Source organism: Mobula hypostoma, chromosome 5 (genome assembly GCF_963921235.1).
Source record: "Mobula hypostoma chromosome 5, sMobHyp1.1, whole genome shotgun sequence".
Classification (NCBI taxonomy): Eukaryota; Metazoa; Chordata; class Chondrichthyes; order Myliobatiformes; family Myliobatidae; genus Mobula; species Mobula hypostoma.
The window spans coordinates 144,126,767-144,154,250 of record NC_086101.1 but is presented as its reverse complement, the minus strand read 5'-3'; the positions used below and the strand labels follow the sequence as shown (position 1 = coordinate 144,154,250).

General features: G+C 38.7%; 1 protein-coding gene across 13 annotated transcripts in view; it reads right to left on the bottom strand.

The window, feature by feature from the left end:
* The window catches only part of LOC134347065 (nuclear factor 1 B-type-like), a 314,847-nt gene that overhangs the window by 92,821 nt on the left and 194,542 nt on the right, over positions 1 to 27,484 (bottom strand). For all 13 annotated transcript variants that reach the window (XM_063049136.1, XM_063049140.1, XM_063049132.1 and 10 more), the window contains 3 exons: positions 20,584 to 20,652; positions 13,530 to 13,644; positions 12,189 to 12,307 (listed from right to left, as the gene is read on the bottom strand). In XM_063049136.1, the coding sequence (XP_062905206.1) occupies positions 12,189 to 12,307; positions 13,530 to 13,644; positions 20,584 to 20,652 (303 nt within the window). The remainder of the gene's footprint in view (positions 1 to 12,188; positions 12,308 to 13,529; positions 13,645 to 20,583; positions 20,653 to 27,484) is intronic.

The window sequence follows — 27,484 nt, the reverse complement described above, 5'->3', positions numbered from 1 at the left end:
GCAACACGGACCCCTGTGGAACACCACTGGTAACCGGCAGCCAATCAGAATAGGATCCCTTTATTCCCACTCGCTGTTTCCTGCCAATCAGCCAATGCTCTATCCACCTATTCACGTATGTAACTTTCCCATTAATTCCATGGGCTCTTATCTTGTTAAGTAGCCTCACGTGTGGCACCTTGTCAAAGGTCTTCTGAAAATCCAAATATACAACATCCACTGTATCTCCCTTGTTTAGGCTACTGGTAATTTCCTCAAAAAATTGTAATAGGTTTGTCAGGCAGGATTTTCCTTTAAGGAATCCATGCTGAGTTCTGCCTATCTTGTCATATGCCTCCAGGTACTCTGTAACCTCATCCTTGACAATCGACTCCAACAACTTCCCAACCACCGACGTCAAGCTAACAGGACTATAATTTCCTTTTCCCTTCCTTGCCCCCTTCTTAAGTAGCGGAGTGACATTTGCAATCTTCCAGTCCTCCGGAACCATGCCAAAACCTATCGACTTTTGAAAGATCATCGCTAATGCCTCCGCAATCTCCACAGCTACTTCCTTCAGAACACACGGGTGCATTCCATCTGGTCCGGGAGATTTATCTACTTTCAGACTATTCAGCTTCCTGAGTACCTTCTCTGTCGTAATTGTGACTGTGCACACTTCTCTTTCCTGCCACCCTTGAGTGTCCGGTATACTGCCGATATCTTCCTCAGTGAAGACTGATGCAAAATACTTGTTCAGTTCCTCCGCCATCTCCTTATCTCCCATTACAATTTCTCCAGCGTCATTTTCTATCGGTCCTATATCTACTCTCACCAGTCTTTTACTCTATCCATAGAATAATAATCACAACAGAATCGATGAAGACTGCACTTACTTGGACAATCAACCAGTGTGCAAAATACAATAAGCTGTGTAAAAACAAAGAGAAAAATAATAATAATAAATTAATAAGCAATAAATATCAAGAACATGAGATGAAGAGTCTTGAAAATAAGTCCATTGGTTATGGGAATATTTCAATGATAGGGCAAGTGAAGTTGAGTGAAGTTATACCCTTTGGCTTAAGAGCCTATTGGTTGAGGGGTAATAATTCTTCCTGAACCTGGTGGTTTGAGTCCTCAGGCTCCTGTAGCTTCTTCCTGATGGCAGAGACAAGAAGAGAGCATGTCCTTGTGGTGGCGGGGGAAGGGGGGAGGTTCTTGATGATGGATGCAGCTTTCCTGAGAAAACATTTCATGTAGATATGCTCAGTGGTGGGGATGGCTTTACCTGTGTTGGACTGGGCCGCATCCCCTACTCTTCGTAGGATTTTCTGTTCAAGAGCATTGGTGCTTCCATCCCAGGCTGTGATGCAGCCAGTCAATAGACTCTCTACTACATCGCTATAGAAGGTTGTCAAAGTTTTAGATGGCATGCTGAGTCTTTGCAAACTCCTAAGGAAGTAAAGGTGCTAACGTGCTTTCCTTGTAATTACACTTACATGTTGGGCCCAGAATAGGCCCAGTGAAATAATAACACTGAGGAATTTATAGTTGCTGACCCTCTCCACCTCTGATCCTTCAATGGGAGTGGTTTATTGGACCTCTGGTTTCTTTCGCCTGAAGTCAATAATCAGCTCCTTGGCCTTGCTGACATTGAGTAAGAGGTTGTTGCTGTGGTACCATTCAGCCTACAACAGTGGTGCTGTCAGCAAACTTGGATACGGCATTGGAGCTGTGCTTAGCCACACGGTCATAAGTGTAAAGTAAGTAGAGCAGTGGGCTAAGTACACAGCCTTGTGGTGCATCCGTGCTGATGGAGATTGTGGAGGAGATGTTGTTGCCAATCCAAACTGATGGATCTGCAAGTGAAGAAATCGAAGTTCCAATTGCACAAGGAGGTTTTGAGGCCAAGGTCTTGAAGCTTATTCATTAGTTTTGAGGGGATGATGGTATTGAATGCTGAGCTGCAGTCAATAAAGAGCATCCTGATGTTTGCATCAGTGCAGTCCAGATGTTCCAGGGTTAAGTGAAGAGCCAATGAGATGGCAGTTGCTGTAGACCTGTTGCCCTGGTAGGCAAATTTGATTGGATCCAAGTCACTTCTCAATCAGGAGTTGGTATGTTTCATCACCAACTACTCAAAACACTTCATCACTGTGGATGAATTAAGGCAAGTCACCAAGTTGTTCTTGGGCATTGGTATAACTGAATCCAGCGTCACTTAGACTGCTGAAGTGAGAGGTTAGAGATCTCAGTGAACACCCCAGTCAGTTGAACAGCACAGTCTTTAATACTTGGCCAGGATTCCCATCTGGGCCAGATGCTTTTCATGCATTCAACCTCCTGAAGTCTGATTGTATGTCAGCCTCAGACACTGAAATCATAGATTATTTGAGGCTGTGGGCATTTGTGATGGTTCCTGCATGTTTTGATAGTCAAAGCGAGCACAGAAGGTATTGAGCTCATCTGGAAGCAAAGCCCTGTTGTTGCCTATATCACTTGATTTAACTTTACATTACAGTAGGTGAAAGAACTCAAGCCCAAACACAACTGTTCAGCATCCTTCATTGATTCAAGTTGTCTGGAATTGCCACTTTGCCCTTGAGATGGCTTTCAGATCACACCTGGACCTCTTCTAACTTTCTTGGTCATCAGACTTGAATGCTTCGGATCTAGCTCTCAGCAGATTGTAGATCTCATGGTTCATCCAGGGATTATGATTGCAGAAGAATTGTAATGACTTTGTGGGAACACACTCAACCACAACTGTTTTAGTAAAGTTGGACAACACAAGCAGAAACTCTGTATCTGGAGACCACTAAGCACCATGGACTCAGGCAGAATAGCTAAATCAGCTCAACCCAAGATTTGATTATAAAGGTAACTCTGGATTTGTTCCTTTGCATGAAAATTAAACACAGAATGCAAAACTTTACCCGGAATAATCTTCATAATAAAAAAAATTTGATTATATTCAAATCATTGTTTAAATCTGTAGCCAAAGCAATTACAACAGCCTAAGTAGCCTTGAGAAGAAGCAAATATTTCATGGCTGCACCTTGTGAAAGGAATATCATATAGTTTCACACAAAATATGCTGGTGGAACACAGCAGGCCAGGCAGCATCTATAGGAAAAAGTACAGCCAACGTTTTGGGCCGAGACAATTCGTCAGGACCCTTCCACCAGCATTTTGTGTGTGTGTTGCTTGAATTTCCAGCATCTGCAGATTTCCTTGTGATATCATATGGCTTGTTTTTTTCTAAATTTTTTACCCATAACCAACGTTATAATTGGAAAAATCTGATTGGTTTTTGCCTCAACCACTTTCAAACTAAATGTGCAGTAAATTGTTCTACAGTATATGCAATGTACAAACAGAACACAATTTAATTGTGATTGCATACCTCCGTATGACTTTTCCTCCACTCCAACTTCCTATTTCATTTTATAGACAATAGACAAGGAGTAGACCATTTGGCCCTTCGAGCCAGCACCTCCATTCACTGTGATCATGGCTGATCATCCACAATCAGTACCCTGTTGCTGCCTTCTCCCCATATCTCTTGACTCCACTATCTTTAAGAGCTCTATCTAACTCTTTCTTGAAAGAATCCAGAGAATTGGCCTCCACTGCCTTCTGAGGCAGAGCATTCCACAGATCCACAACCCTCTGTGTGAAAAAGTTTTTCCTGAACTCCGTTCTAAATGGTCTACCCCTTATTCTTAAACTGTGGCCTCTGGTCCTGGACTCCCCCAACATCAGGAACATGTTTCCATCCTCTAGTGTGTGCAATCTTTCAGCATTTGACATTCCCGCCGTCCCTGGAATTAATGCAGTGAACCTACGCTGCACTCCCTCCATGACAAGAATGTCCTTCCTCAAATCTGGAGACCAAAACTGCACACAATACTCCAGGTGGGATCTCACCAGGGCCTTGTACAACTGCAGAAGGACCTCTTTGCTCTTATACTCAAATCCCCTTGTCATGAAGGCCAACATGCCATTAGCTTTCTTCACTACCTGCTGTACCTATATGCTTACTTTCAGTGACTGATGAACAAGGACACCCAAATCTCGTTGTACTTCCCCTTTTCCTAACTTGACACCATTCAGATAATAATCTGCCTTCATGTTCTTGCCACCAAAGTGGATAACCTCACATTTATCCACATTAAACTGCATCTGCCATGCATCCGCCCACTCACCCAGCCTGTCCAAGTCACCCTGCATTCTCGTAACATCCTTCTCACATTTCACACTGTCACCCAGCTTTGTGTCATCTGCAAATTTGCTGATGTTACTTTAAATCCCTTCATCCAAATCATTAATGTATATTGTCAATAGCTGCGGTCCCAGCACCGAGCCTTGCGGTACCCCACTAGTCACTGCCTGCCATTCTGAAAAAGGACCCATTAATCCCTCCTCTTTGTTTCCTGTCTGCCAACCAATTTTCTATCCATGTCAGTACCCTACCCCCAATACCATGTGCTCTAATTTTGCCCACTAACCTCCTATGTGGGACCTTATCAAAGGTTTTCTGAAATTTTCATTTTCTTTTATGAACTTATCTATTTTCCTTTTGAAACCACTTTAAGTATTTTTCACAAACACTTCCAGGGGTAGTAGTTTTCATACAGTTACTACTCTGAGTAAAGATCATTTGTCCTTTGTTACCTATTAAATTCAAGAAAAAAGTCGTATAGTCCTTATTTTCCAAAACAAAAATAATCTCTTTGCATACTACTTAGCTAATCCCCACAACCCAACTAGGTAAACTTACTCCCCACATACAGCTGACAGAGCCCTTTGAATTTTATTCCTTTTATATATTTCAAAGATATTCTTATGGCAATACGTGAATATAGTCTTAGATTATTAAAACTCTCCTTCTGCAACAATCCTGCCATCCCATAGACCTGTCTGACAGATTCTCAACTATAGCAAGTATATCTTGACTTGGGTAAGAAGACTGAAACTGTACACATTACTCCAGGTGTGGTTTCAGCATGCTGTTTATAATTGTAACAAGGCATGTAGTCCCAGATCAAGCCAACAGAATATGTAATAAAACAACACAGTTGCCAATGTAAGGCAAAATAAACACACTATAATGATACTCCTAATTCTTCATCTTCATACACTACTGTGCAAAAGACTAAAGCACACATACACAGCTAGGGTGCCTAAGATATTTGCACAGTACTGTAGTAATTTATTTATTGCACTGTACTGCTGCCAGAAAAAAAAACAAATTTCATGACATGAGTGAGTGATGATAAACCTGATTTTGATGTGGGCCTCTATTATGGACTGAGAGTGGGAAGGAGGTAGGGAGAGTGGAACCATGGTTGGGAAGAGGGGAAGGGAGAAGGGAAGGAGTGGGAAGCACCAGAGAGACATCCTACAATGATCAATACACCAGTTGTTTAGAATTGAATGACCATGCCTGGTATCTCAGGGATGGGCCTGTCTGCACCCACACCACCCCACTCCCCTGGCAGTCCTTCTCTGCCACCTGCCTCACACCCATCCTGTCATGCCCTACTCTTGCCATTCTCAACATCCTTTGCTTCCGCCAGATTTACAATCTCGTTTTGCTCCGCAATGATAAATACAGTACTGTGAAAAAGTCTTAGGCACCCCAGCTGTATATGTGCACAAGACTTTTGCTCAGCACTGCAGATGACGAACACAGAAACATGCATTCAGATCAACTCATCCATGTTAACAAAAATATCAATCCAAGTTAATTCCATTTACCTGTGTATAGCCATATACATCTAAACATTCCCCATTTACGTACAGTACCTGTCCAAGTATCATATAAAGGTTGCAGTTGTTTCTGCCTCTACCACATCCTCTGGCAGCTTGTTCCATATACCCACCATCCTCAGTGTGAAAAACCTGCCCCTCAGATCCCCTATAGATCTCCTTTCCTAGCTTAGACTCCCTACTCTGGGGAGAAAGACTATCACTATCTAACCTATCCATACCATAGTGCTACTTTCCAAGTTGGTTTGCTGAAGTTGACAAAGAAGAAATGGAAGATTTTCAGCAGATTCAAGAGAGTAGATGTCTCCAGTTCAGTTGCTGTGCAGGATTTACTGATCATAACCTGGCTACTGCTTTGAAATCCTTGCGTATTACCAGGGATGGCATGGGGGGAGGGGGTGGTGTGCAGGAAGGCAGGCGCAATGGAATTTTGCTGGAAAATAGGTGCTGTACAGTCGCTGGGTAACAAAAGAAAAATCAAGCTTGGCCACAAAGCTCTGCCCAGGGGTTGTGGGCCTCTCCTTCAGTATCACTCTTCTGGAATTAATATAAAAGTGTCACGTGACTCTGACAGTAGGCATTTTTACTGACAAATGCTGCTGTTGCAAGACTGAATGAAAATTAAACAGAACCTTCAGATAAAATTAACAGAGAAAGTGATTCAAGTATTTTACTTTCAGGCATTCCCAAAGTGCTTGATTAGAATTCTCCCTGGTTATTACTCCCAGATAGACTACTCCATTTAATATGTTTCCTGCACAGATTTATTACTCTTTTCTCTTAACTTTCCTTTTAAGCTAGAGTTTCTGCTAATTACAGTTATTCTTCTTACTCACACGTTGCTAACTATTTGCAAGTGCATTTCATTTTTGTGTGTTCTGGTCATGCTTATTACAGGCACCAATTTATCAAACTGCTGAATTACTGCAAAACTATTTTGGCCAAGGTAGTGGTGACTCACTGACAAACATCTTTTGTGTAAACTTAATAACGGGTGGGGAATATTAGTTTGTCCGCTAGTAATTATTATTCAGGTCCAGCAGTTCTGCAGTAAGTCACAAAGGACTGGTATTTAAAACTTGGCCGTACAACATACAAGTGCTGTTCTTGGGTTGTCAAAGCTTCTTTGTGTTAGAACAATTTTTCTGAAGTATAAATAATATATTGTTCACCAGATTTTGGCATTTGTCATAGTTAATATCATTTAAAATATTTTTAAAAGTCACTATTATTAATAAATTGCCTTGTGAGCATTGATTCATGAGTTCCACTCTGTTAGTGAACAAGTAAACTGAATCTTTTCGTGAGTTGAGCGGGTGCATCATTTAAAGCAGTGTTTTCAGCAGGATGATGTGTTTACAGGCAGAAATTTAAATAGACTGATTCCCAAGCATAATGCAACTTAGTGCCTGACAGCCTCCCCCCCCTGTGAGAGTAAGTATTTTTTATGTTAAGACACAGTGGGGTCTTCAGACAGTTGAAGATCCAGTTGCTAAGCAGTTTTAAAGCAATGCTGTGAAGAAAGGTTGCTTCAGATGTGCTGTTGCCCAGTCAGGTTGGTTACAAATACTGGTATCTGTAGCAGCTTAAGCAAAAATAAACTAATGCCAATCACAGATTGCCGCATACAGTTTCAAAGTCAATCATCCCCACGTAAGATGATAATGTCCTTATAATATTTTTAGAACTGGATTTCATCTTGACTAACTGCTCATAAACTAAGCTTAAAAATCAAGAGGGACAACACTAAAACAGCATAGCTACATCCTAAAAACAGATTATGTTCATCTTCCAGTCAAAACAATGGGACTGAAGCCATAGCTAACAAAATAAATAAGCTTCACAAGGGAGAAAATGTCAGAAGTTAAACTGGTGTATTTGTTGGACCAAGATCCAATCTATCATACTCCATAACCAATTTCAATGACTCCTTAAACTTTTGCCCTTTCCATCTTGAAGAGTACTTTAATTAGACACCTCCATTTAGTGGACTGAACCAAGTGAGGTTGAAGAAATTAATATCTTGTAAGGAGCTACCTCTTCGAGAGAGACCTTCACATTGCGCTCAATCTAATTTAACCTTCTGTGCACTGAGCACCCACATCATTTGCCGAAATATAACTAAAATTACTTTTACCTCATAATTATAAATATTTCTGCTTTAGCCCTGTATTATCTCCTGAAAACTTTGTTATTGATGGTTGCAGGATAAAATAGGTTAAATTTAATATAATTACAATAATCCACAAGGTGATTATTATTATTATTATTATTATTATTGTTATAGCCCAATATAGAAACACAGAATTAAAGGCTTATGGGGTTCAGGTAGTACCATGGATTAGTTAAGAGACTAGAATCAGTACAAAGATAAATATATGGTTTTCAAATTGCCAGACTATTACTGGTGTGGTGTCACCAGGTCAGATATAGGTTATTCATAACAAATACTAATGGCTTAAGTGAAAAAAATGTTATATATCCAGATTTGCTGATATTACAAAGTTAGGTGGGAAAATACTTCATGAGGAAGATGCAAAGTGTCTGCAAAAAGGGCAAGGAGGCAGCAGAAGGTCAAGGTGGACACACTGTCAATGCACTGGTACAGTCTGACAATGTCCAATTCAATAGAAATGACAGAAACAGAAGGTTTAAATGATGGTGTACAAAAGAACACTGGCATGCTGGTTCATGAGAGGCAAAGGGTAATCATACAGGTACAGCAGTGATTGGGAAAGTCCATAGTTTAAGATTAGGAAAGTGCATAGTAAGTGCATTGTTAAGACCCCACTGTTTCTTAACATAAAAAATACTTACACTCACAGGTGGGGAGGCTGTCAGGCACTAAGCTACATTATGTTTGGGAATCAGTCTATTTAAATTTCTGCCTGTAAACACATCATCCTGCTGAAACCACTGCTTTAAATGATTTAAATCAATTTCACAGATTGGATTGGAAAAAGCAATGCAGTTTAGTTGGAATAAAAGTACAAAATTCTGGAAATGCTCAGACTAATGCCTCTGATTTGAAATGTTAGCTCTGTTTCTCTTCCACAGGTGCTGCCTGTCCTACTAAGTATTTCCAGCATTTTCAGTTTCTGTTTCAGATTACAATCATTTGCAGATTTTTTTTGTATTTCCACAACTGCTAAGGTTGTGCTTAGCTTTGATGAGACTTCGGAGTACTGTGCGCAGTTTTGGTCTCCATATCTGAAAATCAATTTGCATGAGTTTCAGTCGGTACAACAGTACAGTGAAGCACCAGATTGTTTTCTAGGATGGGGTGATTATCCAATGAGGAGAAATTAGGTGGGACTGGCTATACTCACTGAGCTAAGAGAAATGAGATGTGATCTCAGTGAGACAGTCAAAATTCTGACAAACAAGTTTCCTCATTTTGGAGATTCTCATGAATTCAGAATAAATGACTGGCCATTTGATGCTAAAATAAAGGGAAATTGATTAATACCACGGGTTGTAAACTTTTGTACTTTCCACGCTGGGATCTTTGAATGAGTAGGACAGTGATCCTGTGTCATTTTGTGGAATGTTAAAGCAGATCTGAGAGGCCATTTTACATACTCCTGCTTCCAATTCAAACTTTCTCAGAAGGTCAAGAATATAGTAAACCTAATAGCTCTATGTTCCATTAACCATGAATATCTCTTATTTTTTTTCATTATCTTTAGAAGGAATCTGATTTTCATTGGATTTATTGAGTAATTATGTTTTTAGTTTTCTGAATTTAAGTGCCCCCTTAAACTCTGGATAAAGACTAATGCCCATCTCTGTGCACTGTCAACAACAGTGAGGATCCTTGATGTGGGAGTTCTGGTCTTGGAAATACCTTTGAAGCAGCATCCAAGTAAAAGATGAAGGCGGACCCTTTAAGCTGGTACTTTAAAAAAAGAAGTAAAAGTCATCAATTTAATGTGCCATGTTCGACTTTAGTTCTAGGTCATATTCAATTGATATTATACTTAGAGCTTAAAGAACTAATAACCTGTTAAATAACTATCTAATCCTGCTAGCCTGGCCAAGAAGGCTATTCAGAGTCAAATGTAACACAACATTAAAACTGAGAACACAATAATATTACAATAATGTAACATTCTGAATGCTATGCAGTTTGCTTCTGCATACAAATTGCATAATATGTATATACAGTATATTGGTTAAATTTTCTAGAGTTCCAGTGAAATATATTTATATAGTAAAATTGTCTAACTGGGAAAACAGTTAAGAGTGAACAAATCTTCATTGGTTAATTTCATTATAGGACACTCAATGGGCTACCAATCCACTTTCTGTGCCAACTATTCCATGAAGTTGTGATACTTGTTCTTACTAATCAGCTTGTGAAGAACGAACTGTTTGGCTGTTTATCTTGTTGTTGGGCACTGAATGTGATTCATATCATAGTATGCATATAACTATCATCTTATAACTCTATTCCAATTGCTGCTTCAATGTCTGAAAGTATACAGTCATTTTTTAATGATGTCTAACCCAAACCCTAAATGCAAAGAATCATGCAGCATGGAATCAGGCTCTTCAGTTCACCTGATCCATTCCAACTGTGATTCCCATCTAAGCTAGTCCCATTTCCTACTAATGTGCTGTTCTGGGAGTAAACATTGGTTCCTGGCACAGAAACAGCATCACTTCTGATGGTGACCATGGCGACGCCTTCCCCTTTATACCTCATGATCAATCTGCATGTTTTGTTCCTTCACCTTTTTTGCTGGTTGCGCTGCCACAGGCTGGCTCTATCCCTGTTTGTCCATTCGTCGCATGGAAATCTCAGGTGATCGCTTTGCGCGACTGTCAGCACTAGCCTCTCAAAAGTCATGAGCAACGTTCTCCCCCCTACATCTCAGCTATGCTTTATCCAAAGTGAGGTTCTGCATCCATGCTGACAACAGCCAAATCTGCTGTACTACCGCCTCACTCAAGGTCTCCATTTTCTGATTTGGCATGGTGTTAGTCCATAAAGGCAGTCTCTGAAGGTTAAAAATGTCATCTAATGGGAAAGACTAAAACCACTGTTATAAATTCCAATTCGCAACAGAGCCCTCTGGACACTGTTCCACCCTTCTGCTGGTCATTGTCTAGGACTGAACTTGACTGGGTGTCTCCTAAATTTAAAAGAAAAGTCAAAGCATGCTGGTACTACTCTATATATCTATTTCTGGATATGCTAGTGACGTACTGGACTCGACCAAATACATCACGGGCACATTCCTTACACCAACGGTAGTGCATACAGGAGGTCACATCCATCATAAAAGATCCCTGCCATCCATGGCATGCCAACATCTCAGAGCAACCATCAGACAGGAGAAGTTTGGAATCCCACACCACTAGGTTCGAGAACAGTTACTTCACTTCAACCATTCAGCTCTTGAACCAGTCTGCCAGCCCGTGTAATCTTAATCACTATCTCAGTATAGCAACACAACGACCATTTTAACTTAAAGGTCTTGCATTTTTCTTGAATAATTTATGCCTTTCTTGTGAGTTTGTGGATTTTGTGTCTGATGCTATGAGCCTGCGATGATGCTCCAAGTAAGTTTTTCATTGCATATTTACATACATGTAGGTACATAAAATGATAATAAACTCAACTTTGACTTGTTTATTTCCACTTTTGTAGCTAACAGCATGGTATTTGATCTTGGCATTGCCTTCAAAGGCTTCAGGCATCCAGTCACACAGAACACCCACCTTCCTGTCCACAACACCAGTACATCTGCCTCTGATTCAGCTCATTGTTGCTGAAATCTTCAAGCTTATGTTTTTAACTGCTAGACCACTGAGGTACCTTCCAAGGCAATAGTCAACATGTACCCTCTGTAAATATCCCTGTCATTTAAGACCTCTGAATTTTAACTCGCATTCAGCATTACCCTGTGCTCACTGACATGCCCAGGTACCTGGTCCTGTAGTACACTTACATCTCTTTGAATTTCAGCACACTGCCACTGGCCTTTAGCTACGTAGATGCTAAGATCTAGAATTCACCATGCTTGACTAGATGAATGGCACCCATGGTGCTATATAAATGCATGCTAACATAATGCAGCAGTTTGAAGCTCCTGGGGGTGCACATATTATCCATTCATTGTATCACATTGACGTTCAACTTCGTCAGGAGGAAAATGTTTTCTTTTGTCTTGGCTCTTCCTTTTTTAGTAACATTAGTTGTAAATCTGGGATGACTTCTGTGGGAAAATTGCATGAAAACTCCTTAACATACAGCTATGATCTTATTCTTGCCAAGTAATTTAAATATGATGAATCATCCTCTTAGTTCTTGTCACTTGGTATGGAACATAATTTATACTTTATTTTATATCTAAGTGTGAGTGGAAGTACACCAGTAATCTGTTTTATATTCACAACGTATCAAGCTCACTCCAAGAACTAACCTTGATCCCTTTCATGCCATGTTCTGCTGACACTGGTAGGTGAGCTGGGAGATGGATAGAATTCTCCAGGTGGACTGGTGTCTATGCTGTCATCAATAGAGATGGTCTTAGGCCGTTTGCTGGTAAACAAATACATAATTCAGATGAAGATGTGATGATAAGATTGCCAGTTCTCTTGGAAATAATTTTAGTGCATTTTGCAAAATTCAGCTATAAACATTGTCAGAAGTCCCATTAAAATGTTAGAATGACCTCAAGGAAAATAGAATTTTTACGCATTGTCTCCTAGTCCCAAATATTGGCAGCAAGTTTGCAGAGAGCCAAAAGAGCATCCTACCTGTCTGTAAAGAAGTAAGTTGCACTTTTGTTCTGTAAGCAGCAACTTAATGGCATCAATCACAGCAGTACAAATTGGCATTTGTCAAAAAGTTACATCAGTCTGTTTTAACTTTCTGTAAAGCTTGTGCCAAAATAACCAGAAAAATCTTTTAAGTCAAGGGAAATTGATGTGGAGGAATGTGCTAGAGAATACATTTGGTGAAAAAAATACTCTCCCTCCGGTCTATAATACAGAAAAATAGTGAAAAGGAAAACAGACAGTGTAAAGAGAAATGTTATTGTTCTTCAGTTACATTTTCTTCAGATATTCATTCATTGAGTGTGATACTATTAGCAAGGTTGGCACTTATTGTCTACCATCAACTTCATCCATAAGATGATAATGGCTCTTTCACTGAAGATTGTTCTTGATCTTGATAGCTTTACAGTTCGCTGGAAATTCCATGGTCATCAATAACTTAAATTTGCAGCATGAGATCTGAATTACCATCTCTTGAAATCATTCATCCAATTGTTAATTATTATGCCACTCCTCCTTGCTGATATCAGGTAAAGATGAAAAGCTTATCCTCTGTGATATGCACAAAATATTAAACTATGTATTTTTTACGCTGCTACTAAAGATCAGTTTCTTCGAAGTCAATGGAGTCAAATTTCACATGCAGAGAACAATGCACATACCGATAATATTATGCATTTAGCACACGTGACCATGGATAAATTTCCACCACTCCTGTGTCTTTGGGTCCTTTTTGTGGCTCTAGGCTACAACTTAATAGTGTTGAAGTGAGCATCTCTGTTTAGGGAGATATACGTTTCTTTTAACAAGTATCATTTCATAGAGAACACTTAAGACCAAATTATTTTACCCTACGATGCACTTTATTGAACAATAGCTGAAGAGCTGGAGAGGGCTCAAAATATGTTCTTAGGATACATTTCCATATGCCACTGCAGGTATTGATGATTTAAATAGAAAATGTATTAAATCAATGAAATTACCTGCCCGGTGGAGAAGACAGTGACCTCTGTAGGCTGGAGTTTATGTCATGGTAGAACGGTTGACTTTGAATCTCTGCAAGGTTATAACTAATCCCACTTCCTTGTGTTATAGCCACTAAAAACATAAAACAATTGTGAATTATGACAGTCAATATTTCTGCACAAAATAATTTTACATTATTCACAAAAAATAAAATTATTTGGAATACATCTGTGTATTGGAGTAGAATTTGTTAAGAAGAACACAACATGAATACATGGACTACTTTTAAGACAATATAGTTTGATAATTACAAGCTATACAGATGAAATCATAAACATTTCTGAACAAGATTATCATATACTGTTTTCACTTTTGCCCTTATTTTTTTCTTCATTATTTTTCAAAGGTTTTGATATCTCAAATAGCTACAAAGTTTGTATCAGCAAAACTAATCAGAGACAATTGTACAAGTTTCTGCTTTGTGTTGGAGTGACTTACAAAGTGTCACAAGAATAGTCAAAGTGCATCATAGCTCGGGCTGATAACATCTTCTAAAGTCAACAGGGTCAAGTTTATCTATCTAGTTGCACATAATCACAGTAAAAAAAAACATTGTAATCTAGAACCAATTTCTGATCAGCCTGGTAAGTTGCAGAGCTCAGTAGTGCAAGGGTGGGTAGAGATCTGGAAGACCAGATGGTGAAGGATATCCCACTGCTAGGCTGAATCTGCTGGACAACTCTATCCACAAGCAGGGAAAGGCAGTGTCAAAACAATGATCTGTGGGAGTCCCAGAGTGAAAGCAGCCTACATTTGTTTTGTAGGGCTCAATAGTGAACTTGACACGTTCCTCTCAGTCCAAGAAAATTAATTCCAAATGTATTTGGCTGGATATTTTGGCTCCAGCAATGTAAAACTTGTTGTAGCGTGCATGGAGCACACAATAACTAATTCCTATCAAAATTACCGTTTGTGTCTCAGGACCTGATCTATTTATTAAAGAACTTTACTGCCCACAGTTTACTTGTTACACACACACAAGGTGAAAAGGCCATTGTGATTTTAAGCCTGTAAGATTGGTGTAGTCAACTGTGTGGATGTGGGGTATGGAAATCCAAAAGTCAAGGGATATCCCTTTGCTGGATAAATAATTGGATGGTAAACTTGAAAATGTGAAATACTTAATATCCAAATTAGGAATATACCTACAGTTAAAGAGTGCTCAACAAAAAACGAACATTCTTCTGTTAGCAGAGAAATTCAATTTGTAAATAAAAGCAAGAGGCAACAATGCTCCTATTACTGACAGAAGCTCATATGGAATAACTATAGAGTGTAAAAATGAAAAATAACTCCTTTTTTACAAAGTGCAGAGAAATAAATCATTTGACAGATGAAATAGTCAAACCAGCATATGTGACCTTACCCTCAAGATTCTACATACAAAGAATGAGCTTGTAGGTATGAACATAGTTGTGATGATGCAAAAAGATGCAATAAATATTGTCAAAGAAGTAATATTGAAACTATTGCTAAGATAGTTAAGATTGCTGAGAAAATGTTGCAGGTTTTATGGCATGTACAATGCAGGTAATACCTGGAATTATAACCATGAACCGTTAATCACAGGATGAAGAATAATTCGGCAATATCTTGTTCTAATGCAGCTAAAATAATAAATGAACAACCATCATTCAATCAGCTGACCATTGGTTGCAAACAGAGAAAATAATAATTGATTTTAAAGCTAAAGGGTGTGATGGACTGAGTAAGGTGACTATGGGAATGATTAATGAACGTTTGAGGAATATTTCAACCAAGGGTAAGCGGAGAAACTTAACCCTCTCATGGCATGTGGAATTGATCAGAACTCACATTTAAAAAAAAAATTCATTCAAGGGATTTAGGCTTTGCAAGCTGAGCCTGAATTTAATTGTCCATCCCACGATGAGACAGGACATCACAACATGGGACACAACATCAAAAATTTCAAATAGCCTGAACACAGACATTTTTTAAACTTTAAAAGGACTGTAAATACTTCTTACAGAATTATGAAGATGGGCAGATTTGGTGATAAAAAGACTCAAAGTTGGAGACGGATGAGCAGCAGGGACAGAGTTATAAGACTGCAATGAAACACGAAACCTACAATAGCATGACGTTAGGCTTCAATCACAATTACATTTTAGAAGAAGACTGGTAACAAGATGCAGTTGGATTTTTTTTATGTATTCCCTTGGGATTAAGGATGACTTTCTATAATTATTAATCACATACTGTATATTATATTCAATTTAGATGGTGCATCTGGTTGTTCAAGTTATCAATATCTGCATTTGTTAGAGTGCAGGTAATGGTAGTGTAAGAAAATTTATGTAAAATATACAAAATAAAATATGTGTGATCATGGATTTACAGCACTTACTGATTCCCCATTGGAATAGGTGTTGTAAAGTTGAATCTCTACAGAGGATTGTCATGTTAGAACAGTAATGAGCCACTGAGTCACACTCCAAAGCATTAGAGAGAATGAAGCACTTGTGGATCATGCTCACTGATACCGAGTTACACAAAAAGCAGCAACAGGCAGCCCAGGTAGTTCAGAGTGGAGAAGGAACATACAGGTGACCAACTTCAGAGGTGACAAAGGATAACATGATTTGAAACTGCAGGGAATCTTTGGCATTTTTAAATATGTCCTACAGATGTAATGTGGCAGGCAAAGACAGTAGTTCAATCAAGTATGGTTACATGCAGTATCAAAGTGAGACGGCTCATGGGCTGAAATACAACTAAATTGCAAAAAACAAAATTGGTTAGAGACAAGGATTTGATAGCTTTGGGAATAGGCTGCCATGATTCCATTGAGTTTGACAGTCATGATAAGTTACTTCCATAGTGAAGAATCTCACAAAAACATATGAAAACACTTATAGAACGAGGAGATCAGCCAAAAAGTATAAACATGTTTGAGGTCCTGCAGAGGGAATCTATAATAGAAGAAGAAAATAACTTAGATAAAATATATAATGTCAAAAAATGTTAATTCATCTGTGTTGCTGAAAAATCTAGAAAAGCAGAGGGATTTTTTTAAAATTGAAGAGACCTTATACATTAATTAAAGTTAATATGCATGGCACAGCAAAAGCCTAAAAAGCAAATGATATGTTGGCCATTATTGCAAGAGGACTTGAGTATAGAAAGAGAAATCTTACTCGAATTCTACAGAACCCTGGTGAGGCTACATCTGGAACACAGTGTACTGATCTGATGAAGGATCTTGGACTGAAACGTTGACTGTTTACAATTTTCCATAGATGCTGCCTGGCCTGCTGAGTTCCCCCAACATTTTGTGTGTATTACTTTGATTTCCAGCATCTGCGGATTTTTTTGTTACTGATCTGGTCTCCCTTCCTACTTGAGATGGAGAAAGTACATTGAAATTTCACTGAATTGATTGCTGGGATAGCAAGCTTGCTATAGGAACAGAGATTAGACAGATTTGGTCTGTACACTCCAAAATTTACCTGGATGCGAAGTGACTCATTGGATCATGGCCCAGTATAGAAACAGCATTGCCCAAGAGTGAAAAAGTATATATATAAAGTAACTGATATAGCCCAGTCCATCACAGGTAAAGCCCTCCACTCTACTGAGCAGATCTACAAAGAGCATTGCCATATCAAAGTAGCATCCATCTTCAAGGACCCCACTATCCAGACCATGCTCTCTTCTCACTACCGCCATTGGGAAGGAGGTATGGGAGCCTTAGATCCGATGCTACAAGTTCAGGAACAATTATTACCTTTCAATCATCAGGCTTCTGAGCCAACGTGGATAACTTCATTCACCTCAGCAGTGAACTGATTTCACAACCTATGGACTCACTTTCAAGGTCTCTACAATTTACGTACTTGGTATTCCTTATTTATTTATTTATCACTGTTTCTTTTTTGTATTTACTCAGTTTGTCTACTTTTGCACATTGGTTGCTTATCAGTCTTTGTATCTAGTCTCTATTGCAGTTCTGTGTTCTATAATTAATGCCTGCAGGAAGATGAATCTCAGGGCAGTATATGGTGACACATACCGCACATACGTTGATAATAAATTTACTTTCAACTTTGAATTTTGAAACATACTCAATTTTATTGGATTGTTTCCTCTGTTGAAAACAGAAATAACAAGCTCATGACAAGCACTGCAATGAAAGGGATGAGTGTCTGGAATACTCTACCCAAGAAAGGTGTGGAGGCTCAGCTGCTGAGTATATGGAAGACAGATATGATATACTATTGTTTTAGATTATGAAATAATCAAGAGTAAGGAATTATTGCAGGAAAATGATGCTAAAGTAAAACATCAGCTGTAATTACATTGAACAGCAGAGCAGACAAGTGGGGCTGAATGGGTCACACTGCCCAGAGACACTTGATTGTACTCTGTTAGGCATTTACAGTTGCTAGCCATTGAACTTGTTACAGACAGGGAAATTTTCAAGGTGGACAAAGCTACACAACTGAGCGAAGAGAGGGGAAGACAGCAACTTCCACCACTTCCAACAGGGAGTTATGAGAGAGACTACAGGAGCTAAGCAGTTGGTCCATACACAGAGCAGCTGCTGTCTGACTCTAGCAACATAGCACAGTCACCACGTGGGCTACAGTGCAACTCTAACACCCAAATCTCCATGCTGAGTAACTGCAAAGATTGCTCCAGCCCAGCCAAATAGCCAAACACAACGTGGCTCCTTCCACAAGAAGCAATCGCCCTGCACCCTTGAGATCACTTCAACTACTTGTTTGCTGTGGGAGCACCAGTGTGGGACAATGTAGTCAAATGGATTCTTTGCTGGGTATTGCAAGGTAAAGTTAGAATGAATCTTTCTCGTACTGACCACAGATCTCATTCATGAGAAGAAAGTGAAGTACCAATATACACAACTTTGTCCGATGTTCAAATATAATGCAGCAAAGCCTTATTAAAATGGACTTTGTTTAATTTTATATTATCGAGACTTAAAAAAAAATTTCTACAATGCCGTTTGGCAATAAAATATGTTCTTCAATTTCACAGATTTTCCAGGGTAGACTTTAGACTTCATTGTATAGTTTTTAATTAGTGGAGACAATAAAAGTTGGATTAACGCTTATTGTCAATTTGATGGTCATGTTAAAATCCTTTCACTATATGGGCTGGGACAAAAATCATACCAGCAGCTAGAAATTACTTAAGACAGTGACGTTTCAGAGGTTCTACTGTTCAGTAAGACAGCATCAGGTAAAGTGCCAGTAATGTGTGTTTTCTGAATAATTCACATTGCACAGTTGACTGCAGAGCACCAAATGGAATCTGTAATTCAACTTACATGGTCTATCCGGTGGCCTTTCTGGGTCCAGACAAAGGTGTAATTGTTCATCCTTTACCTCTTTTTTATGATTGCAAGTTACCGCTAGAAGCTAAAAACATCAGGTCTAGTCCATGAGCAAATGCCTTTCCAGTCCTGAAGAAGGGTCTGGGGCCGAAAAGTCAACAGTTTATACATTTCCATAGATGCTGCCTGACCTGCTGAGTTCCTCCAACATGTGTGTGTTGCTCTGGATTTTCAGCATCTGCAACATCTCAACCAACACACACAAAATGCTGGAGGAACTCAGCAGGTCAGACGGAGATGTCAGGGGAGCCAGTGGGAAATGGAAGAAGGAAGGGGGAGGGAGAAAATTACGGGATGTTTGAGAAATTGATGCTCATGCCATCAGGTTGGAGGTTGTCCAGACAGAGCATGAGGTCTTGCTCCTCCAACCTGAGAGTGGCATCATTGTGGCAGGACAGACCATGGACTGACATGTTGGGATGGGATTGTAGATTGGAATTAAGTGGCTGACCACTGGGAAATCTGTTTTTTGTGGATAGAACAAAGGTGCTTGACAAAGCAGTCCCACAATCTACGTCGGATCTCATTAGTGTAGAGGAGACCACACTGTGAGCATCAGATACAGTAGATGATCCGAACAGATTTGTAAGCCTTAGCTGGAAGGACTACTTGCGCTCTGAATGCGTGAGAAGGTGAATGGGCAGGTGTAGCACTTATTTTGCTTGCAGGGTTAAGTGCCGGAACAGAGATTAATGGGGAGGGACAAATGGACATGGGAATGAAGAACAGAATGATCCCTTCAGAAAGCAAAGAGTGGTGGTGAGATAAGTATATGTTTGGTGGTAGTATCCTATTGAAGATGGCGGTAGTTGCGGAGAATGATGTGCTGGATATGGAAGCTCATGGGATGGTAGGTCAGGACAAGAGGAACTCTATTTCTGTTACAGTGCCAGAAAGATGGGGTGAGTATGGTTGTCTGGAAAATGGAGAAGATGTGAGTGAGGGCAGCATCAATGTTAGGGAAAAGGAATCTCTGTTCTTTGAAGGAGGACATCTCTGAAGTTCTGGAAAGGAAAGCATTATCCAAAGATGAAGGTCCTGAGAAAAAGGGATAGCACTTTTACAGAAGACAGGGTGGGAGGAGGTATAGGAAGTCAGCTGTGGGAGTTGGTTGGTTTATAAGAGATATTGTAGACAGTTTGAGACAGAGATATCAAGAAAGCAGAGAGAGGTGTCAAAAATGGACCAAGGAAATCTAAGGACAGGGTTGAAGTTGGAGGCAAAATTGATGAAATTGACAAGCTCCATATAGGTGCATGAAGCAATGTCAATGCAAAATCTTGCATATTTCTTCAGAATCCATAAGTTTGTGGTTATGGGTATAAATGACCATAGTTTTAAGTTAATGAAATAAAATAACAAGATATACAAAGCACAGGTGATTACACTGTGTCTGCTTAGTGGTAATGAATGCAGGTAAGTTTCTATTTCACCACCTTTGCAAGATAAACACACTTTTACCCTCATCCTGAGCAGAAATGCATTCTGATAGATCATATGATGAGGCATGGACACTAATTTGCTTTACTGTACGGGAACCAGTTTGTAATGGGAAATACTTGCACACAGTTCTAGCTGATTATAAAACAACTAACTAATTCTCTAAGAGTAATCCCAATTAGCCATACACTTACTTCGAGATACTCGCATAAGTTCTCCAATGCTGAACACTCCTGATTTTATAAAGCTGTCCTCCAGGTATGCTGAAAGAGAAAGAAAAGAGTAATTTAGTTAAGATATTACTAACAATTCATATTTTTTGATATTATTAACAATTCATAATTATTAAATGTTTTTCATAATTTTGTATGGTCTTGAGCATCAAAGAAACAAACAGAAGTATGGAAAAGTAATGTTGTAAATAATTAACACATTGTAAGAACAGTGACTATATAACCAAATAAATAACATACTGAAGGTTTGGACCCTTATTGAATGGGTTCAAACCTAAATGTGGATTTGCATTCCATCTCTAACTACCCCCCAAGTTAGATTTGCTGGTCAATACAGTTTCTACATCTTTGAAACCCAGGTACATACTGCAGCCAGTAAAATTAAGAATGGAATTTAACTGTGTGCATATGAAATATGAACAAGTGAGACACTCCGCTGTTCCACACAAGAGTAGGATAGTTACGAGAGGGCATCTATAAACAGAGAGGAAAGGGTTAATGCTTTATTATGGCAAGAAGATGTCATATCTTATTTATTGTGGAATGTAAGTTGCAAATCAGATTAGGTGAGGAGGGTGAAGATGACTTATGAAGGGTGATTTATAGAAGAGTGTTGTAGAGTTGTAAGTTCAGTCAGAATTTAATTTCTGATTCTAGAATTGCTTATTTTACATTTAAAATGAGTGAGTTAGTGATTACATAATATAATCTGTCCCATTCAAAAGAAACACAGAGTAGAGCTGAAATGTTAATAATGAACATAGAAGAAACTTTATTTCTTCAATAGTTTCTTCATACATGTTTATTGGTGCCATGAAATAAAAGTGAAAGGTGTGCAATAGAACACATTTACCTATTAATGCTAAAATGCTAATGGCATTAAATACCCTCAAAGATTGCAAAGAAGTATGAACTATTGTAACACATCAGCCAATGGAAAAAATGTGTGTGAAAATTTGCAGGTCAGCTCATTAGCTAATTCTTCTTTCGGTTGAGCTCATTTAAAAGGGTACATTGAGGTGCTAAAAATGCCGTTTCTGCAACAACATAAAAACTTCCAAATGACAGCAGGGAAAACAGCAGGCGAGTGATAGATGTGGCAGAATATGAAGCAGACACTTCTCTAGGGAAATGGTTATGATGAAGATTGGGCGATCCTCCACAAAAATCAGGACCTGGAGTTTCCTGAATATTCTGGTTTTCTGATGTCATTGCTAATCCATTTTTGGTTTGTAAAGTTAAAGTAGCTCATATGGTAAGGGTAGTGTCAAGAATTATTTAAAAAATCATTTATGCATGAAGTAACATCACAACAGCTGATCCAAAATAACAACATGATCACAATTCAGTTAGGTTTTTTTACTCCAGTTGTTTGCATGTGGACAATTCTGTTCTGCACCACTGTTGATTATAATTGAAGAAAAAAATACAAACAGATGTATTAAATTATAGATAAAATAAAACTTCTAATTGTCACAGGATATTTCACTGTAGTATCATTTGCTCCCTTTTCTTATGGATGAAAAGCCATGATTCGTATTACGCATTTAAGTTTCTGATTCTAAATAGTTCCTTAACCTTTGTCACAACTAACCAAAACCACATAAAACAATGACCACTATTCCCAAGATGCCAATTAACTGTTGCATTATCCAAATGACCGGATTTGTTCCCCATGTCTAGATAGTGCATACAGCAATACCATCTTTCTCCAACAATACTCATGCACACACTTTAGAAATTTCTCCTTTTATCAATCACTCTGCATTCATTATTAGAATGAATGTCCGAATCCCCCCTGCCCATCATTATCCTGACCCTGAACTTTTTTCCATCTTTCAGTTCTTTCTCTATAAGTCTCTTCTTTCTCCTCTGGCGGTATCATGGTTCTTATATTGTTAAACATCTCCAACCAGATAGAGTATGCATTGGATCATACTTGTTCTCATTTTGTAATATTTTCCTTACTGAAAGATACCACATCATTTGATAATTTTACCTACTTTTTTATTCAGTTACTGAGATACAGCATGGAATAAGCCCTTCTGGCCCTTTGAACCACACTGCCCAGCAATCCCCCAATTTATTTCTGGCCTAATATCAGGAAAATTTGCAATGACCAATTAACCTGCAAATCAATAAGTCTTTGGACTGTGGAAAGAATCTGGAGCACCTGGAGGAAACCTATGCGGTCATGGGAAGAACATACAAACTCTCACAGCCAGGGGCGGAAAATGAACCCAGGTTGCCTGTGCCACCAACTTAAACCAATTAAATTTCATAATATTAAACAGAAGATTTAAAACAGGATATCACACCAAGGTAGGTGATTGGGCTAGAATATGGGTAGATCAAGATTTTGTTTAAGGTGAATCACCTAGATGGACCAAATAGTCTGTCTTATTCTTTTATTCTTTTGAAAGACTGCAATTGAGTTGCGTCACTGTAATCTCTACTTGGGCCTCATTTTCAAATTGAAAAGTTGAATCATACTCCAAGATTCATGCCTGGGGTAGTATATTCCGACTTTTCTGTGCATCTAAGTTTCACCCTTCATTTCCTTTTTCAACTCTAAGGGAAAGGCTGAAGATTCAAGTTTGTTCATATTCTCCTCATTTAAAATTTATATGACAATCTTTTTAAATCATTTTTATTAATACCTTAGCAATCTAAAGATATTACTTTCACCAATTCCATGCATAATCGAATAATTTTGACATGACTGCTGCCAATTCATTTCTGTTATACCTTTGCATATGTATATTATGTCATGATATCTGAAGCAAATTTATGTAAATAATTATATTTAAATTTACATAACTAGTTCAACAATTGATTAGCCAATAATTTTGATCTGTTTAAGAAACTACATAACTATCCTAAATTTTAAGGAGTACTCTTTCATCATTTTTTCTAAAGTCGGTGCATTGCATCAGATTTGTTTGTATTTTAGGCAAGTTAACATGATTAATAACAGTATTATTTCGTTGTATGTTTATTCATAATGTATTTCCTTTCACAATTATAATTTTTATTAATTCTTAACAATTCAAGTGGCTGCATCAAAAAGGGTCTAGAGTTTAGGTGACAGTAACCCTTTTATGCTTGTTATTCCATTCCCAGATTTCACGAAAGGAGATCATATTCCAATGTGTCGAACAAACAATTGCATAATATGAGTCATGAAACTTCTGGATTCGATCATTGGTCTCAGCTGAAGAAAAAAGCATTTAGTTGGTATGGTGACACAGTTGCAATGATTTATTTCAGTATTCCTGGGCCAAAGGAGTAAATAACTCAGTTATGTTTCATACCAATGATTCTCTTGTTCAGAAGTGCATACATATGATATTGGGAAAGATAGGATCAGAATTGACTGTGATGCCTATCTGTTTGGACAACTTAGCCTGCCATCATGCATTCATAGGTGAATAAACCCTTGGACAAAGTACCAGAGACCTCTAATCCACAGTTTGGATGACATTGAAAAAATAGACAATAGCAGAGAATGGTGATTTCAGAGAAGTTTAATGAAGCCAGAGTTGCATCAACTAAAGCTTCAAAATGACCAGAAACTACAGGTCCACAATCCCCTATCCAAAATTCTGAAAAGCAAAAAGCTCCAAAAAATGTTTTTTTTCTGCCAACAGCTGACGTCACTCAGGTGTGACGTGGCAGCACTAGCTAGACGTCAGTTGTGGCTCAGCTTGTCGTACTGGTTACACGTGCATTTGCTGTTCGCTGACATTTTGTGTTCACTGTTGACTTTGTGTTTAATTTCACTGTGAAAATATCAAAAAGAGCTGCAGATACCCCTATGGGTAACAATGAGAAAAAGAGAAGGAAGCATCTATCCTTATCGATAACGCAGAAAGTGGAGTTATTGCAGAAGCTTGATTGTGGTGTGTCTGTGCGGCATCTTACTGAAGAAAATAGTGTCGGAACTACCACTGTATATGATTTAAAGAAACAGAAAGACAAGTTACTGAAGTTTTATAGTGACAGTGATGACCATGAACTAATGAAAAATAGGAAAACAATGCATAGGGCAAAAAATGAAGATCTTGACCGTGTGTTGATTGAATGGATTAGACAACGAAGAAGTGAACATATGCCGCTGAATGGTATGCTGATCATGAAACAAGCTAGAATATACCATGAAGAACTGAACATTGAAGGTGAGTGTCAATATTCAGAGGTTTGGCTGCAGAAATTTAAGAAGTGTCATGGTGTAAAATATCTGAAAATCTGTGGTGAAGAAGCATCTGCTGATCATGAAGCAGCTGAAAATTACATTGATGGATTTGCCAAGATAATATCTGATGAAAACCTTAGCCCTGAACAAATTTACAACGCTGGGTGAAACAGCTTTGTAATGGTGCTACGTTCCTAGAAAAACATTAACAACGGTTGATGAGAGAGCACCAACAGGTTTTTAAAGATGCTAAGGACAGGTTAACTATTCTTGGGTGTGCCAATGCAGTAGGCACACACAAGGTGAAGTTGGCAGTGATTATAAAAAGCCAACACTCGAGATGTCTGAAAGGTGTACGCAATTTACCTGTGCATTATTATGAAAACAAGAAAGCATGGGTAACCCGAGAAATGTTTTCTGACCGGTTCAATAACCACTTTGTACCAGCAGCACGAGCTCATTGCAGGCAAGCTGGACTGGAAGAAAACTGTACAATTTTATTGTTCCTGGACAACTGCTCTGCACATCCCCCTGCCGAACTTCTTGTGAAAAGTGATGTTTTCGCAATTTACTTGCCGCCCAATGTGACATCTATATTACAGCCTTGTGACCAAGGAATTTTATGCTCCACGAACAGCAAGTATAAAGACGATTTTTTGAATTGTATGCTTTCTGCAGTTAACAGAGGAGTAGGAATCCAAGACTTCCTGAAAGAGTTCAATGTTAAGGATGCCATTTACGCAGTTGCTTATGCTTGGAATGATGTTGATCCATTAACATTAACAATGCTTGGCACAGACTTTGGCCTACAACAATGTTTGATGTAAATGAACCTACAGATCAAGACTTTGAAGGATTTCGTGTCATTAATGAGAAGATGATGATATCAAACCTCGTAACTTACGCTAAAATGTTATCGAACAAAAGTGTAAATAAGTTCGAGGAAGCTGACATCGAAGAAATGCTGAACATTGACAATGGTGCACCTGTTGTGCATTCCTTGAGTGATGAGAAAACTGCTGAAATGGTGTTAAATACAGATAAGCATGAAGATAATAGCAATAGTTGCTGGCCTTGAACAACGTGCATTTATCAGTGAGCAAGAGATTATGGCAGTTTACTCAGTTAAAGAAAGATTGCTAAGACATAAACCTATGTTAATGAGACAGATGACACTTGAAGAAGTCTTTAAAAGTGCCGTCTGTCGTGGTACTGCTTCATAACTTGAGAATCCAGTTCCTGGCCCATCATGTACCTGCAGAGTATTTAGCTTTGTTTGCCAGACGTAATGCAATTTACCTCGCTTAGTTCGAACCTGTATATGTCCTAGAGTATTTACGTCATTTACCATATATTTGATTCTGTTCGTTTGAAGCTGTATATTTTTATGTTTTATTGAATGTTTAATAAAACTGTAATAGTATTTGTAGTCTTTATTTATCTCACTTAACTATACGTTTTGTGTTCACTGTTGACTTTGTGTTTAATTTCACTGTGAAAAGGTCAAAAAGAGTGCGGATCGGGAAAACCCGTAAGTTCTCTCTCCAGCACTCGTTGTTTGAGTATGCACAGACTTTTTTTTGTCATTATTCCCTAAACAATACAGTATAACAACTATTTACATAGCATTTACATTGTATTAGGTATTAGTCATAGTCATAGTCATACTTTATTGATCCCAGGGGAAATTGGTTTTTGTTACAGTTGTACCATAAATAATTAAATAGTAATAAAAACATAAATAGTTAAATAGTAATATGTAAATTATGCCAGGAAATAAGTCCAGGACCAGCCTATTGGCTCAGGGTGTCTGACCCTCCAAGGGAGGAGTTGTAAGGTTTGATGGCCACAGGCAGGAATGACTTCCTATGATGCTCAGTGCTGCATCTCGGTGGAATGAGTCTCTGGCTGAATGTACTCCTGTGCCCAACCAGTACATTATGTAGTGGATGGGAGACATTGTCCAAGATGGCATGCAACTTGGACAGCAGCCTCTCCTCAGACACCACCGTGAGAGAGTCCAGTTCCATCCCCACAACATCACTGGCCTTACGAATGAGTTTGTTGATCCTGTTGGTGTCTGCTACCTTCAGCCTGCTGCCCCAGCACACAACAGCAAACATGATCGCACTGGCCACCACAGACTCGTTGAACATCCTCAGCATTGTCCGGCAGATGTTAAAGGACCTCAGTCTCCTCAGGAAATAGAAATTATAAGTAATCTAGAGATGATTTAGATCATCGGGATGGATCAGTGGGAGGATGTGCGTAGGTCCGGAGCTCTCCCGGGTCCTAAAGTCCACCCACGCTGAGCCAGGTTAATTATCAATTTTCTAAAATCTGAAAAATTCTGAATTCCAAAATGCAACTGGCCCCAATGATTTCAGATAAGGGATTGTGAACCTGTACCAAATTTTCCCATTTGGTTGATGGAAAGTAACATCATTGCGTTCCAGGTGTTCAGTACTCAGGAATATTTATTTAGAAGTTAAATGAACACATCTGTTCAAAATCTATCGAACATTTAAAGTCTTAGATATAGTGAATGCAGAGAGGATTTAATGTATTTAGTTTGAGATACAGTGTGGAACAGGCCCTTCCAGCCCAACGAGTTGCACCACACAGCAACCCATCTATTTATCACTAACCTAATCACAGGACAATTTA